Source organism: Paramisgurnus dabryanus, chromosome 22, assembly GCF_030506205.2.
Source record: "Paramisgurnus dabryanus chromosome 22, PD_genome_1.1, whole genome shotgun sequence".
Lineage (NCBI taxonomy): Eukaryota > Metazoa > Chordata > Actinopteri > Cypriniformes > Cobitidae > Paramisgurnus > Paramisgurnus dabryanus.
In genome coordinates, this window is record NC_133358.1 from 28,703,032 (window position 1) to 28,721,563 (window position 18,532).

The 18,532-nt window shown below is 36.5% G+C and overlaps 1 protein-coding gene across 2 annotated transcripts in view; it reads right to left on the bottom strand.

The window, feature by feature from the left end:
- spidr (scaffold protein involved in DNA repair) overlaps positions 1–18,476 on the bottom strand; it is a 65,724-nt gene extending 47,248 nt beyond the window's left edge. The window contains exons 1-7 of one of the 2 annotated variants that reach the window (XM_065258621.2): positions 18,349–18,476; positions 17,814–17,969; positions 17,678–17,741; positions 15,407–15,589; positions 14,981–15,075; positions 7,892–8,109; positions 4,504–4,598 (exon numbers count right to left, since the gene is read on the bottom strand). In XM_065258621.2, coding sequence (XP_065114693.1) covers positions 4,504–4,598; positions 7,892–8,109; positions 14,981–15,075; positions 15,407–15,589; positions 17,678–17,741; positions 17,814–17,969; positions 18,349–18,357 — 820 coding nt within the window. In that variant the 5' untranslated portion in view covers positions 18,358–18,476. Of the gene's footprint in view, positions 1–4,503; positions 4,599–7,891; positions 8,110–13,391; positions 13,595–14,980; positions 15,076–15,406; positions 15,590–17,677; positions 17,742–17,813; positions 17,970–18,348 lie in introns of those variants that run through there. The other variant, XM_065258622.2, reaches the window with a different exon arrangement.
- Between the last annotated feature and the right edge of the window lie 56 nt (positions 18,477–18,532).

Consider the following 18,532-nt stretch of genomic DNA (forward strand, 5'->3'; position numbering starts at 1 on the left):
CATACAATGTGGTTATGCATTATATAATTCGATTAAATATAAACAAAACTATCTTTGGGTTCTTTTAGAAATTTAGAGGTGTTGAAAAAAGCAAACCAAAAACTATGACAGCTATATTATTTCATACTTCTAGATTTATAATGCTAATCTAGCCTTAAAAGTAAACTTTTCTAACAAAAGCTATCAGCTCTGAAAAATGGTTTCATTCACAAAGTCATTAAATTTCGCAAAACACTGAAGATATAACACAGGCCCAGTAAATGAAAAACAGCAGAGGGATATTTTGGGTTATGCGCTAAAAGCTGGCCCAGTTTCAGGCCTTTTCTTTCATTTCTGCCAGTTCTAAGGAAACGCAATAAAATCCAGCTCTCCTGACGGGATACACAGATATATCCCCACGCTGACTGTTCAATGAATAGTTGGCTCCTTTAACTGGACACATAAACACAATTGACTCAGCTAAAACGCAGGCCAAGACTTCAGCACAGAGAACTTCAAAACCTTGTGTAATGGAAAATTCGGTGCAAAATTACAGAACGAGAGACTGTTTACCTCATCCGACCACGTGCAAGCAGAACCAAAAAGGACAAGTTGTCTTTTAGCTTTTGTTTTTTTATTAAATAGCAATACGGAAAGTAAAAAAATGTTGGACGCACAGACTATTATTCGGTTTGTTGCGTATTAAAAAAATGTTTAACAGTAAATCTTGCGGATAGCATGTGAGTGGGAAACGAGTTGGGGAATTTTCTAGGCATGACGGAGGGTGAAAAGCAATTGGAAAATAGTCCAGTCACTGAGTGAACGAATGCTAAGCAATGTTCAGAACTAAATTTAGATTTATTATTCTTTGGCATCTGGAAACGTACACACAGGAATGTGATGAATAAGTTGACGTGCCCACATTCAAAATAAAATAATTACAACACACCTCAATTTTAAAAGAATGGTCCACTGAAATATAAAAATGTATCTTTGATTTACTCACCCACGTGCCATCCCAGGTGTATATAACTTCCATTCTTCAGTCGAACACAATCGAAGTTATATTAAATAATATCCTAGCTAAAACATAATATACACTCACCTAAAGGATTATTAGGAACACCTGTTCAATTTCTCATTAATGCAATTATCTAATCAACCAATCACATGGCAGTTGCTTCAATGCATTTAGGGGTGTGGTCCTGGTCAAGACAATCTCCTGAACTGGTTGTTGGTGCCAGACGGGCTGAGGGTCTGAGTATTTCACAATCTGCTCAGTTACTGGAATTTTCACGCACAACCATTTCTAGGGTTTACAAAGAATGGTGTGAAAAGGAAAAACAGCCAGTATGCGGCAGTCCTGTGGTTGAAAATGCCTTGTTGATGCTATAGGTCAGAGGAGAATGGGCCGACTGATTCAAGCTGATAGAAGAGCACCTTTGACTGAAATAACCACTCATTACAACCGAGGTATGCAGCAAAGCATTTGTGAAGCCACAACACGCACAACCTTGAGGCGGATGGGCTACAACAGCAGAAGACCCCACCGGGTACCACTCATCTCCACTACAAATAAGAAAAAGAGGCTACAATTTGCACAAGCCCACCAAAATTGGACAGTTGAAGACTGGAAAAATGCTGCCTGGTCTGATGAGTCTCAATTTCTGTTGAGACATTCAGATGGTAGAGTCAGAATTTGGCATAAACAGAATGAGAACATGGATCCATCATGCCTTGTTACCACTGTGCAGGCTGGTGGTGTAATGGTGTGGGGGATGTTTTCTTGGCACACTTTTGGCCCCTTAGTGCCAACTGGGCATCGTTTAAATGCCACAGCCTACCTGAGCATTGTTTTTGACCATGTCCATCTCTTTATGACCACCATGTACCCATCCTCTGATGGCTACTTCCAGCAGGATATTGCACCATGTCACAAAGCTCGAATCATTTCAGATTGGTTTCTTGAACATGACAATGAGTTCACTGTACTAAAATGCCCCCCACAGTCACCAGATCTCAACCCAATAGAGCATCTTTGGGATGTGGTGGAACGGGAGCTTCATACCCTGGATGTGCATCCCACAAATCTCCATCAACTGCAAGATGCTATCTTATCAATATGGGCCAACATTTCTCACTTTGTTGAATCAATGCTACGTAGAATTAAGGCAGTTCTGAAGGCGAAATGGTGTCAAACACAGTATTAGTATGTTGTCCCCCAGAACCCCTCCCGTCAGGTAAAAAAACTGTGTCATAGGTATTTCTGTTTGCCACAGTGAAAACAAAGATGGGCCAAGTTGAGGATTGATTTAACTTAGTTTATTTACTTCCATCAATCCAGGTCTTCTCAAATCACACACAACAAGTTGCTGTTTCTTCTCCATTTGTGGGTTAACTTGCCAAGCTGCTTCTTCATTCACGGTCACGTTGCTACTGGGGTTACTGGCGTGGATACTGCCTACCAGTGGTCGGCGCGTGTTTGCACACTGATGTGGACGACGACGCAAAAGTATAAATGAAAACCGACGTGGAACCTACGCCGTAGAACCTACGCACAACTATAACAAGCCCTTAAGTTTCTTATCTAGCAAAATGATCACCATTTTCGTCAAAAAAATTTCTTTTAAACTTCTCGTCTTGCATTAGCCATGTGATGCGCCAGCGCGACCTTATGTATTACGTAATAACGGTCACGCGTTACATGTGTCAAATGCACACTTGCGGACCATTTTAGGGGCCATTTTTAGGTTTTTGTCACATGACCTGTGGTGCACTTGCGGCATTCGGTGCGCATCGCGACCATATCGTTCCGTTATGAGTGCACATACCGCGCGCCTACATTTGAAATAATGAACTTGAGCGTGCAAAAGACGCAATATGTGTATCAATTAAACAATAAACTGATACGAAGACATTAATTAATATTTTTCATTCCACATACATCAACGTCCTCTTTCTCCACACTTGTAAACAGTAGTTTTGCATACGTCATGCGTGACCTTTTGACGTGATTACGTAATATGTAAGGTCACTTTGGCGGATCACAAATCTCATGCAAGACAAGAAGTTGTGGTTAAAAAGGACTTCTTTTTTATTTCTTTGGCAAAAATGACGATCGCTTCGCTAGATAAGACCCTTATGCCTCGGTTGCATTGAAACTGCAATTTTAAACTGCATTGAAACTGATAAAGTCAACTATATGAAGAAAAATCCATGAATGTTTTCCTTAATAAAAGAAAAAATTCTTCTCGACTAAACAAAGAATAGGGGGGTGAGTAAATTATCAGAATTTTTTATGAAAGTTGAATATTACTTTAAGTATATATATATATATATATATATATATATATATATATATATATATATATATATATATATATATATATATTATATGCACACATATATGTATGAATTTAAGAAAAATGTTGGTATCTTTTTTTTTAGATTTTTAACATAAAATATATCAAAATATATATAAATATACACATAAATGTTTCTAAACAGAAACATTAATGTGTATGTATTTATATATATGCATATAATGATTAAACAGTGCACACCCATCAATTATGCAAAAAAACTTTTATTTTGTATGCGATTAATCGCAATTAGTCTTAGTATAAACCCTAGTATAAATATATAGACTAGGGGGCCTTCTAACAAAGTCTATGGACTTTTTGCCCATGTATTGTCAATTACGCAAAGTTTTAACAACATTAACAGAGATGCTTAACTTATTCAGACCTGTTCTGAGTGTTGTAATGTTCATTGACCAGTATGGCATTATTACATCTTGATAACATCTTTCACAATAATTTTGAAATGAAGAGCTCACTGATGCATTAATATGACCTTGCAGCAAAACACTAGATGCACTTTTTTATTTTCACACATGCATTTTTAGTTTACTCTTGACTTTCCACTGTCAACTGTAATGTGTCTGAAAGCAGCCCCCTCATTACACACACAAAAACCTACACGAGTACCAAAGACCCCTGTCAGGGCATCGTATGAAAAGAAATCCGTTATACCATGGAAAATGAAAACGTAAGGCATGTGACTTTGTGTGCTAGGTGTTTTTGTGCGTGCCTGTGGTTTCCTGTCACTTTGACTGAAAGATAAACTTCTAATGTCACCTGTATCACAATGGTAGGTGTGATGTACGGGTAGTAGTAGGGTGCAGTAATGCTAAACAGACAGCTGATCTGTAACTTGTATTCTTCTAACTGTACATCTCATGGCAAGATCTCAGTGCTGGAATATTCAACGCATTACATCAAGCAATCATGGAAATAAGAAAACAACCGGCTGGTGTCTAAATGTTTTCCTGGCACACGGCAAGTCTAGCCTTGGCAGTATTTAAATTAAAAGATCAGCTTTGGAAAAAACATTTATAATAATATTATTATTAATGGTCAACAACAGAGGGCTAATGTTTAATGATCTGTCCTGGAAAAAACTCAAGATGCAAGTAAATGTGTTTGCATATAAACATTTGATTTGATAGGGGGTGTGTCTTACCGGCAGATGTGCTTGAGTTGCACCGATGTCTCCAGAAGCTTATGGCTGATCTTTGCCTGCTGTGGAGTCGGTTCAGCTTTTCAGCAAGACCTCCTCTATAAAGAGACATCACATTGAATCAGTCACACAGATTCAAATCCACAGATTCAACAAACAGTAACACAGGATTGTAATCAATTACAAAGAATCAGGTTAATAGAATCAATCACACAGATTCAAGCACATAGATTCTTTAACAAAGAATCAGGTTCACAGAATCAATCACAAAGATTCAAACCGAAAGATTTCATAAAGAATCAGTAGCACACGATTTATCACATGAAACCGATTACAAAGAATCAAGTTCACATAGAATCATTCACCTAGATTCAAACCTACAGATTTCATAACAATTAATCAATAGCATAGGATCAATCACATCTAATCAATTACAGAGAATCAAGTTCATAGAATCAATCATAGATTCAAGCCCAAAGATTCTATAACAAAGAACTGGTATGAGAGGATGAATTGCATGTGATCAATTACAAAGAATCAGGTTGTTAGAATCAATCACACAGATTCAAGCCTACATATTCTATAACAAATAATCAGGTTTACAAAATCAATCAAAAAGATAAATGATGAATCAGTAACACATGATCAATCACATCTATTACAGAGAATCAGGTTTATAGATCAATCACAGACTGCAAGCCCAAAGATTCTATAATAAAGAATCAGTAAGACATGATGAATCACATGTTATTGATACAAAGAATCAGGTTCATGAAGTCATTCACAAAGATTCAAACCGACAGATTTTCTAAAAATGAATCAGTTACATGTGATAAATCATATCGATTACAAAGAATCAGGTTTATAGAATCAATCATAGATTCAAGCCAAAAGATTCAATAACAAAGAATCACATGTAATCAATCACAAAGATTCAAACCTACAGATTTTCTAAAAATGAATCAGTAACATAAGATCAATCATATAGATTACAAACAATCAGGTTTAAAGAATCAATCAAAGATTCAATCCCAAAGATTCTACAACAAAGAATCGGTATGACAGGATGAATCGCATGTAATCGATCACAAAGATTCAGACCTACAGATTTTCTAAAAATGAATCAGTAACATATGATCAATCTAAAGAATCATGTTTAAAGAAACAATCAAAGATTCAAGCCCAAAGATTCTAAAACAAAGAACCGGTATGACAGCATAATTCGCATGTAATCGATCACAAAAAAATCAGGTTTAAAGAATCAATCAAAGATTCAAGACCAAAGATTCTATAACAAAGAATTGGTATGACAAGTTGAATCGCATATGATCAACAGAATCAATCACAAAGATTCAAACCAAAAGATTTTATAATAAAGACGTGATAAATCACATGAAACCAATTAAAAAGAATCAAGTATACGTAGAATCATTCACCTAGATTCAAACCTACAGATTTCATAACAAAAAAGCAATAGCATAGGATCAATCAGATCTAATCAACTACAGAGAATCAAGTTCATAGAATCAATCAAAGATTCAAGCCCAAAGATTTTTTAACAACAATTGGTATGACAGAATGAATCGCATGTGATCAATTACAAAGAACCAGGTTTTAGAATCAATCACACAGATTCAAGCCTACATATTCAATAACAAAGAATCACATGTAATCAATCACAAAGATTCAAACCTACAAATTTTCTAAAAATGAATCAGTAACATATGATCAATCATATAGATTACAAACAATCAGGTTTAAAGAAACAATCAAAGATTCAAGCCCAAAGATTCTACAACAAAGAATCGGTATGACAGGATGAATCGCATATGATCAATTACAAAGAATCAGATTAACAGAATCAATCACAAAGATTCAAACCAAAAGATTTTATAATAAAGACATGATAAATCACATGAAACCAATTAAAAAGAATCAAGTATACATAGAATCATTCACCTAGATTCAAACCTACAAATTTCATAACAATAAATCAATAGCATAGGATCAATCAGATATAATCAACTACAGAGAATAAAGTTCATAGAATCAATCAAAGATTCAAGCCCAAAGATTTTTTTAACAAAAATTGGTATGACAGAATGAATCGCATGTGATCAATTACAAAGAACCAGGTTTTTAGAATCAATCATACAGATTCAATCAAAACCAAATATGTTCTTAACCTGTATATCTTTCTTTGTTCTGCCAAATACAAATGAAGATATTTTGACAACTATTAATAACAAAATAGATCTGGGGCACCATTCACTTCCATAGCATTATTTCTTCGCACTTTGGAAATCAATGGTGCCCCAGATCAGCACGAGTGCAAAGATTCTTCAAAATTTGTTTTCAGCAGAACAAAACAAATTATACTAAAACAAAGTTTGAAACAACTTGAAGGTGAGTGAGTAAATACATTTTTCGTTGAACTATCCCTAAATCTACCCGAATAATCAATTATTCACAAAACGGGCACTGTTGCATCTCTTATAAACTCAAAGAGGAGCATCGGACAGGAAGTGAATATTTTCAGTGAACTTAAATTTGATGACTTGAAATATAAATTCAATGCTAAGAAACTTTTTTCACTGCTTTCTGTAATGTGGGAGCGCAACATCCACAGGCACCATTTAAATGCATAATATAGAAAGAAGTGACCAGACGACTTCATACAGGTTTGGAACGACATGTGGGTGAGTAAATAATAACAATGAACCGTCTCTTTAACATCTGTTGCATGGGGCAACCTATCCCGCGCTTACCTACAGGAAGCAGTAAGGGTCAGTCGGGAAGATCTGCAGACTTTAAACCAAGAGCTAAACAGAGCCAGAGCTCCCCCGTGAGGGGACAAACACAACAATCATTTCACTCCCATTCACAAATTCTGAGAAACTGCTCATTTACAGTAAGAAAGCTGTGGGCAGCCATTCAACATTAATGTTGCACGTGGTCACTTGTAAACGACTGCGATGAGTAACCAGACTAAAATCATGAAGACTGACCACATTCCTATGTATATGGTTATCTGTCTCTTGTGTGTGCCGAAAAAGATTTTCTGGTAAATTAAAAAAGGGTCACAAATGAGTAAGCCACTCCCCATCAGCCAATCAAAAGATCAGGCTTTACGGTAAGGGTGTGGATGTTTTATTGAAACTGCAGCTGGACCTTGAACTCTTTTGTATTTTGTGTGTTTACTCTGATAGGATATTTAAGGCTTAGACAGCGTAACAAGTTTATGATAAAAATCTTACAAAAACAGTTTAAAGTTTACAAAAAGCTTTAAAGTTTGCGGACTTATGAATCAATGGTCATCATTAAAAAAAAATTTGAGTTTGGTTTGTAGTTACAGGAAGACAATGAAAATGTAAGATTTATAAATCAATACCTTTCAAACTTCCTGCTCTTCTTACTGGAGTCCTCTGGGGTCTTAATGGTTTTGGTGGTTTGTTTCTGAGGTGTCTGAAGTATCGCCTGAGCAGATCGGACCCACTCGCTGACCGACTGTCTGCTGGTCTCGGCCGGGTCCAGAAGAGAATAATCTGTTGTGTTTTCCTCTGGATCTTCATCATCGTTCGAGGAGTAGACCGAGATCTCAGCTGGAGACTGAAAACAAGAAGATATTTTTTACAGAAATGTGCAAGGAAGTAAAGCGTTCCTGTGGATCCCCAGGGAACACACAGGTCAAGGGTTTGATCCAGAGGGAACACACATGCTGATAAAATGCAATGCACTATAGAAGGGTTCAATTCAAAAAGATGTTAAATTCATAGCCTGCATGTTTGAAATTTGATTCTTTTTATCAATAAAATCAGTACAAAAAGGATCAAGTACAGTAATAAAACAAAACAGAGTGTCAATATTGCATGACTCAGCATAAAGACTTTTAAACAACACAAAGTACTATTAAATCCTTAAAATCCACCAGGGGCAATGAATGTCACATTTGAACTCATTCCCCTAGCTACATATCCACTCAAAATGTATGGTCTACATAGACAATTACACAAATTATGGGAGTCGAAAGACGCCTCTAGACTCCTGACAGCCTGTCGCCGGGGTGGACCTGAAGACTAAACAGGTGTTACTGTATGATGCGTTCACCTTTTTCAAAAATAACCTGGTATGTTTGGAACTTCTGGGGCCTCCTACACTGGGTTATCATCATCAACTGTTGGGTCAAACAGGGACAAACTTGTTATTTCAACTTTGGGTTATTTCAACCCAAAATGCTGGTATGTTTTTAAGATAAGATAAGATAAGATAAGATAGATAAGATGTTTTTAACCCATTGTTGGGTGAAAACATAATTTTCTGGGTTAATTTAACCCAACGCTTGGTGTTTGTTAAACCCATTGTTGGGTGAAAATATAATTTTCTGGGTTAATTTAACCCAATGCTGAGTGGTTTTTAACCCATTGTTGGGTGAAAATATAATTTTCTGGGTTAATTTAACCCAACGCTGGGTGGTTTTATACCCATTGTTGAGTGAAAATATAATTTTCTGGGTTAATTTAACCCAATGCTGGGTGGTTTTTAACCCATTGTTGGGTGAAAATATAATTTTCTGGGTTAATTTAACCCAACGCTGGGTGGTTTTATACCCATTGTTGAGTGAAAATATAATTTTCTTGGTTAATTTAACCCAATGCTGAGTGGTTTTTAACCCATTGTTGAGTGAAAATATAATTTTCTGGGTTAATTTAACCCAATGCTGGGTGGTTTTTAACCCATTGTTGGGTGAAAATATAATTTTGTGGGTTAATTTAACCCAACGCTGGGTGGTTTTATACCCATTGTTGAGTGAAAATATAATTTTCTGGGTTAATTTAACCCAACGCTGGGTGGTTTTTTACCCATTGTTGGGTGAAAATATAATTTTCTGGGTTAATTTAACACATCGGCTGGGTTCGTTCCATTTAAACCCAGGGCTGGTTTGTTTTTAACCCATTGTTGGGTGACAATATAATTTTCTGGGTTAATTTAACCCAACGCTGGGTGGTTTTTAACCCATTGTTGGGTGAAAATATAATTTTCTGGGTTACTTTAACCCAACGGCTGGGTTTGTCCCTTTTGAACCCAGCTCTGGATTGTTTTAACCCATTGTTGGCTGAAAATATAATTTTCTCTGTTAATTTAACCCAACGGCTGGGTTTGATGATCCTTTAAAACCTAGCGCTGGATTGTTTTTAACCCATTGTTGGGTGAAAATATAATTTTCTGGGTTAATTTAACCCAACGCTGAGTGGTTTTTAACCCATTGTTGGATGAAAAATATATATTTCTGGGTTAATTAAACCCAACGGCTGGGTTTGTCCCTTTTTAAACCAACGTTGGGTTGTTTTTAACCCATTGTTGTGTGAAAATATAATTTTCTGGGTTAATTTAACCCAACGGCTGTGTTTGTCCCTTTTTATCCCAACGTTGGGTCGTTTTTAACCAATGGGTGGGTGAAAATATAATTTTCTGGGTTAATTTAACCCAACGGCTGTGTTTGTCCCTTTTTATCCCAACGTTGGGTCGTTTTTAACCAATGGGTGGGTGAAAATATAATTTTCTGGGTTAATTTAACCCAACGGCTGGGTTTGTCCCTTTTAAACCCAACATTGGGTTGTTTTTAACCCATTGTTGGGTGGTTTTTAACTCATTGTTGGCTGAAAATATATATTTCTGGGTTAATTTAACCCAACGGCTGGGTTTGTCCCTTTTTAACCCACCGCTGGATTGTTTTAACCCATTGTTGGCTGAAAATATAATTCTCTCTGTTTATTTATTCCAACGACTGGGTTTGTCCCATTTAAACCCAGCGCAGGGTTGTTTTTAACTCATTGTTAGGTGGTTTTTAACCCATTGTAGGATGAAAATATAATTTTCTGGGTTAATTTCACCCAACGGCTGGGTTCGTCCCTTTAAAACCCAGCATTAGATTGTTTTAACCCATTGTTGGCTGAAAATATAATTATCTCGGTTAATTTAACCCAATGGCTGGGTTTGTCCCTTTTTAACCCAACGTTGGGTTGTTTTTAACACATTATAAGGTGAAAATATAATTTTTTGGGTTAATTTAACCCAACGTTGGGTGGTTTTTAACCCATAGTTGGGTGAAAATATAATTGTGTATATTTTTCAATTTTGCCATAGCAAATGAAACCACTGTCTTGCAATCCACTGCATCTGTCCTCCTGCACAACCATCTATCAAATTTACAACTTGAAGGCTGAAGAGAAAAATAAGGAAGGCCAAAGGTGAGACGCAAATAACAAGAACTCTGTGGTCTCCCATTAAATCTGTTCTCCAGCTCATGACTCCCAAATGACCTTAGAAACTCAACCTGAGCTCCTGTTCTCCAAGTCACTTTAACCTTTACATACTGGAAAAAGGCTTCAAATCACTGCACAGACACAAATCCACGGCAAACTCCCACATACAACATTTCCCAAACGGATACTCCAGCCAAATATGAAAATTACCCCATGATTTACTCACCCTCATGCAATCTGAGATACATATGTCCATCATCTTTCAGACGCATACATTTGGAGTTATTTCAGTAAATGTCCTTGCTTTTTCAAGCTTTATAAATGGTAGAAACGCTAAAAGGTTACCTGAAGCTACTTATTACAATTTATAAAGTTTGAAATATGGATATTTTTCCTACAAAATCTCATTGATTACCCACAGAAGACCTTTATTAACCCCTTGGAGCCGTGTGGATTACTTTTGTGCAGGATGAATGCACTTTTTGAGGGTTTACAGTCAAAAGTCGTTCCCTGATCCCCATTATAAAGCTTGGAAGAGCGAGGACATTTACTAAATAACTCCAAATGTGTTTGTCTGAAAGATGATGGACACATGTATCTCAGATTGCTTGAGGGTGAATACATGATGGGGTAATTTTGATATTTGGCTGGAGTATCCCTTTAATAAATCTACAGCTGATGCCTGTGGAAGCTGTTGCATATTGTCTTAAAAGATTTGCACACACACGACACCAAGCCATGAATTTAATTGCCTCCAAACTATGAGACATTATGGGAAAATCTACGGTGGTAATTTGAGATGCAACAAGGGACGGCCAGCTCACACCCTTCAACAAACAATAAAGACAACACACAAGAAATATACGTTTAACAGGTAATCTGATGTGCTGAAGGTACGGGTCAGGTCGGGTAAAAGATGCGGCTTTTAGGGGAAAGGAGGCCCATAGACTTTTGTAGGTGTGCGAGTGTGTTTGTGTATAAGCAGCATTACTGCAAACTGGTTTTCTTCTGGAGAAATCGAGAGCCTCCTTATCATGTGGAGACACGATCAGCATTCCAGGCCGTCGAACAGCCTACACACTCATTTATTTGATTCAACTTGACCCTGCAAGGCAGCGCGCCAGCAAACACTGTGTACAATCTCTCGCTCTCTTTTTCTCTCTCTCTCTCTCTCTCTCTTTCTCTCTCTCCGCAGTACACTATGTTCCTGGCATGAGCTCAAAAATTTGTTCACGCCGCACTGGCTCAAAATGAATGGAGGAGTATACAAACGTTCTGCTCTATTAAATCTCATTCCCAGACACGTCATACGGGGCGGTTCCCAAACTGGCAGAAACAAGATGGAATTGTTATGTTATGGTGCTGGATGGCAGGCCACGGATAACTGTGTCATGTACCTGAAGAATGTACCTGTTTGATTTGTATGTAAACAGAAGGAAACAAACTGTGGGTAATAAAGGTGTAATGATTAAGCAATACTCATTGAATGTCTCATCAGCACATGGCTAGACACGCTGCGCTTTTCGTAAATGTCACAATAATATTTATCTTCAAAGCAGTGTATTTGTAAACAAATTGTTCCAATCTTGATTCAGGAAATAAATATGACAGTTTTAAGGGGGGTCGCACACCGGACGCGCAGCTCAGCGCCGCGCCGTAAAAAAAAAATCTGAATACATTTTTTTCTAGGAGTATACGCACACCGTGCAGCCTGTCCGCAGCGCCCAGCTACGACACAGGAAGTTGCTCAAATCCGGACCGCGCCAAAGAGCGCCACTCACCTAGTTCAACATTAAATAACATAATTTTTGTCCCAAATCATTAATGATTAACATTGGCTGCTAAAGTTTATTTTGCATTTTGAAGTAGACGCTATCTGACTGAGCTTGCGCTATTTAATGTGCACTTCCGGTGTACGATAAGTCCGGTTGTCCTAGTGGCGACTCGACGCGGCGCTGAGCTGCACGGCTGGTGTGCAACCCCCTTTAGAAGACATTTGGTGACAATCAGCAGATATTGGAAATAACATCATTGTGAAGGATTCAAGTTTGACACATGCTGGAAGTAAAAACTCAAGACGGCTCAGTTTGGGCAGGATTACTGTTATAATCGAAATAGATAAATGGATGATGTCATTGCTGATGTCACAGATTATGTTGATATTAGCATTTGTGCTAAATGGTATCACGTCGGCATTCGTTTAAAAATTAAAACCAAATGGGTGCATCTTATGAAATATGCAAGGTCACATTTTACCCCAAAATGGAAATAATTTTTTTAAATAATATGCATAAAGAATGTGCCGCCAAATTTAACCATATGTGACCCTACACCTCAAAACCAGTCATAAATTGCACGGGTATATTTGGAGCAATAGCTAACAATACATTGTATGGGTCAAAATTATCGATTTACGTTTCTCACTCCAAGTCAAATCGCTGACTGAGCTGATTTTCCATGACTTATGTCCGGAATGCCGTGAGCCTGGATAATGTAGTGTACACCGTGAGTTTATAAAAATGTAGCTTAAATGCATAAAAAGAATAAACAGTGCCTTGGACCTGGCAATGGTAAAGCAACAAACAAAAACCCCTGATATGATTTGGACAAAAAAAAATATAAAATTACCTGACTTTCTGTCTGGAAAAGACCTTTTAAAATTCCATGATATTCCAGAAATTCCATGACCCTGTTATTTTTATGTCAAAAATTATTAGGATATTAGGTAAATAAAGTAATATAGAGTACATTGGCAGATGTAGCCTAGTGGTGAGAGAGTCAAGCTTGTAACCCGAGAGTTGCTAGTTCGAGACTCACGGCCGGCAGGCTACGACTGTGGTGCCCTTGAGCAATGCACATTACCCTAATTGCTCCCCGGGAAGCTGGGATAGCTGCCCACTGCTCCGGGCGTGCGTGTGTATCACTCACTGGGATGGGTTAAATGCAGAGGTCACATTAGGAGGATGCGTTGTGTACTTTCACCTCACTTCACTTTAAGATCATGTTTCATGAAGATATTTTGTACATTTCCTACTATAACTATATCAAAAAAATGATTTATCATATGTAATACGTGTTGCTAAGAACAACTTTAAAGGCTATTTTGTTAATATTTTAATAATAGTCAATATTTTTGCATCCTCAGATTCCAGATTTTCCTAAGAAATCTGATAATGTGTAGATCAATAAAAAAAAATACATTATATATTTTTCATTATCTTACTACTTATTTAAATAATAATTTAAATTATTTCTATATAATAGTAAATCTGTTTTTTAAATGATGCTGATTTAAATTATAAATACTGCATTACAATGAGAATCTAAAGAAATAAAAATAATCCAAAAATATAATATCAATGCCAAAAGCCATAATGATCCTTATTAAAGCCAAATATAGTTTGTTTTGTTACTTATATAATTGGTTATGGGAAGAAAATGTGACCTTGACATGTTAAAGACCAACCATTACAACCTTATTAGACATTGTGCGTTAACAGCACATGCAGTTTATCTTTAGTTTATCTGTCTGGCCTATCAGAATATAGGGCAGGTTTGATCTTCATCCCTAATAAGGATTAAATCTATTTAAAACTGATTTATGATTGCGATTGAGACGGGTTGCTGACTTGCTTTAACCTACTTTCACGATTTTAGATTGGTTTAGGATTCGGTCAGGACACTGAAATGGAAAATCGATCCAATGACCTGCGTCCAGTTCAGAGTAAGAATGTAACCCGGGACCCAAATCATTGTGCAATCCTTGTGTAACAAGTGCTTACAACGAGTGTAACTGGATGTAAAGACTATTACGGTATGTATCATGATGTACCATTACGGGATGCTTTGGGCCGTATCAGTCACATGCGGCTGTCCAAATAATAAACAAGGTACACTTCGTTGAACCGCATATGATCTTCCGTTCAGGTGACTGTTCACATGCACTCATCAAAATGTCAAATAGTAATATGTTTATACCAAGAGAGAGTGCAAAAACATATTTAGGGCAAAGGTCAGTCTTAAAAAGAGCAAGGACATCATGAGCCTTCGAGAAGCATCCAAAAATTATCTATGAGGAACTACACCGCCCCCTACTGGTGAACATGAGCAGTATAACACATCATTCATACTCTTTCCTTTTTATAAATATAGATACCATGAGACATTACAAAGCAAGCCAATGTTACATAACCAGTTAAATGATTAAATGTACTTACTGCAGCAGGGATTACAAAGTCAGTTTGGTCTTTTGAAGTGGACTCCTCTTCTTCAACCTCACTGTCCGAATCAATAGACGGCAGGTCATCCGTGTCTGAAAAAAGCAGCGAGTATTAATATTTGTTATCTGGATAAGACAACATATCAGTGCTCGTAAACAAATAACAGTTGTGACCTGTGGCACTGTAAGCAATACGGATAAACTTACGTTGCAATATTTTTCGCATTACCATATCGTATAACGCATTTGAAGTAATTTATCACATATCACAAGTCCTTTATTTTATTCAACTGAACTACAGAAACTGCATATTGTAAAATCATAACCCTACCAAAAAATTCATAGCCCTCATTCATCTGTTTTATAAAGATATTTTAAATCGTTTATATTCTTCATCTTTATAATAAACTGGTTCTGTTCTTACCCACACCAGCGCTGAGCATCCGCAGGCTCCTGTAATAATCAAGATGATGTTGTTTGTGAGCTCTGGATGTTTGTGTTGTCTGTGTTACAGTCGACTGAGGAAGATTATCACCATCTGAGTCTTCCTCCTCACTGGAGCTCCAGGCGATGTGCACTGGCTCATCTGTGCCCGCCTCTTCATTACCTTAACATAAACAAACAAATATAATACAAACAGTTTGATAAATAAAATTTCAAGAAATGCAGATAGATAGGGAGGTAATAAGACAGACAGACAGATTAGATAGACAAACAGACAGAGAGATATACTGCCCTACAAAGGCTAAGTGCAGTTACTACACAAACACTGAATGAACCACAAAATTCAACCAGGAGACTTTGTCACAAGACAAAACAGATCTCACAAAGCCCATTTCAACCCTTAACTCAATTTTGACCAAATGCGTAATAGAGAGAGAGAGAGAGAGAGAGAGAGAGAGAGAGACAGACAGAATGACAGACACATATATACAGACAAAAAGACAGACAGGCAGACAGAAGTAGATAGATATAGACAGACATAAACAGACAGACAAATATAGACATACATATATAGATATAGATAACGATGGACAGACATAAATAGATCCAGACTTATATAAATAGATATAGACAGGCATAGATGGATGTAGACAGACAGATACAGACAGGGATATAGACAGAAAGATACAGACAGACAGACAAACAAAAAGAGATAGATATAAACAGACAGACATACAGACAGAGACAGAGATATAGACAGACAAACAGACAGATAGATGTAGACAGACAGATAAAGACATACATATATAGATAAAGACAGGCAGACATAAATAGTACAGAGTGATAGATATAAACAGAATATAGACAGAAAGATACAGACAAAGAGAGATAGATATAGACAGACAGACACAGACAGAGATATTGACAGACAGATAAAGACATACATATATAGATAAAGACAGGCAGACATAAATAGTACAGAGTGATAGATATAAACAGACAGATACATACAGACATGAAAAGATACAAACTGATATAAATAGATATAAACAGACAGACAGGCAAACAGAAATAGATAGATATAGACAAACAGAGAGACATAGACAGGGATATAAACAGACAGAATGAGATATAGACAGACAGACAGATATAGATAGATGTAGACAAAAAGATACAGTCAGAAAAAATTATATATAGACAGACAGACAGACATAGATAGATAAAGACAGACAGACAGACAGACAGACATACATAAGTAGATACAGACATATATAAATAGATATAGACCGACAGACAGAGACAGATGTAGATAGAAAGATGGATAGATGGATAGATATACATGAATAGATACAGACAGATATAGATAGATACAGACAGACAGACAGAAATAGATAGATATAGACAGACAGACAGATACAGACACATACAGATATAGATAGATAAAGACAGACAGACAGACATAAATAGATACAGACAGACAAATACAGACACAGACAGATATAGATAGATAAAGACATACAGACATAAATAGATACAGACAGACAAATATAAATAGATATAGACAGACAAACAAAGACAGAGATATAGACAGACAAACAGACAGACAAATATAGACAGGGATATAGAGAGATATAGACAGATAAAGACAGACATAAATAGAGACTGATATAAATAGATATGGACAGACAGACAGACATAAATAGATACAGACAGACAAATACAGACACAGACAGATATAGATAAAGACATACAGACAGACAAATATAAATAGATATAGACAAAGACAGAGATATAGACAGACAAACAGACAAATAGATGTAGACAGACAGATATAGACAGATATAGATAGATAAAGACAGACATAAATAGAGACTGATATAAATAGATATAGACAGACAGACAGATATAGATAGACATACAGACATGAATAAATAGAGACTGATATAAATAGATATAGACAGACATACAGATAAAGATAGACATACAGACATGAATAAATACAAACTGATATAAATAGATATAGACAGACATACAAACATAAATAGATACAGCCATATATAAATAGATACAGACTGATAGAAATAGATATAGACAGATAGAAAGGTTAGATAGGCAGGCAGGCAGACAAATCAACAAACAGACCCCCTATATAATATAATATTTATATAACAGGTGTCATAAACTATTTAAACTATTTAAATGATTTCTAAATGATATTTTTTCACTTCATTAGTTAAAACTGTGCAGTTACCAGTGACATGTGTCTGAATCACTTTACGAATATCTCTGATCTTCTTCTCTGATGTTTGTAGATTCTGAAATACAAAGACATTATGATCAGAGGAGCTGTGTGTAACAGACCAGACTAGTAGTGTTGTATAACAGACCTGGATGACAGACGTGTCCAGAAAACTGTCCCCACATCTCTTCCAGGCCTTTGCGGCTGGCGTGGAGGTTTTGGCAGCTTCTTTTCTGCTCTTTCTGAAGGCTTCGTTCACATCGTCTGGAAATAACACACATCTCATGCCCAGATTTCTCTTGCGCTGAAAACACACACAGATACAATGAAAATGTCAACATTATGATTACAACACTAAAAAGTCTCACACCATCTTGCGTGTGATATCAAATTAAAGTTGAACTTGACTGACACACGATACTTTACATTGCACAATACATGCTGCACAGATTAAACTATGTACACAAATCCTCTAATACTTTAACATTTATTATTTATATATAAACATTAACATTTTGCTCTTACTTGCTTTTATCTGTGTAAAAAAATTATATTTTTAAATGCTGTATTGTTGAGCATTAAATTAATAAACTCTGAACTGCAGTCGAGTAAAGAACTGAAGTTATTCTCTCAAAATATAAAGTTTCCGGAAACCGGCCACAAAATGTTTACAGACCACTCACCTTGGACATTATGCTGAATGTCTTAAATGTTTTCCAGCATGAATTATAAAACTGTTCACATTGTTACCGTGTGCAAATGTTGTTTAATAAAACTTGCACAACACATTGAGTTTCTTCTTCTGTTTGTCTTTCCCGCTCAGTAGTGTCGCGCACTGACACCTGCCGGTCAATACACGCTACTGCA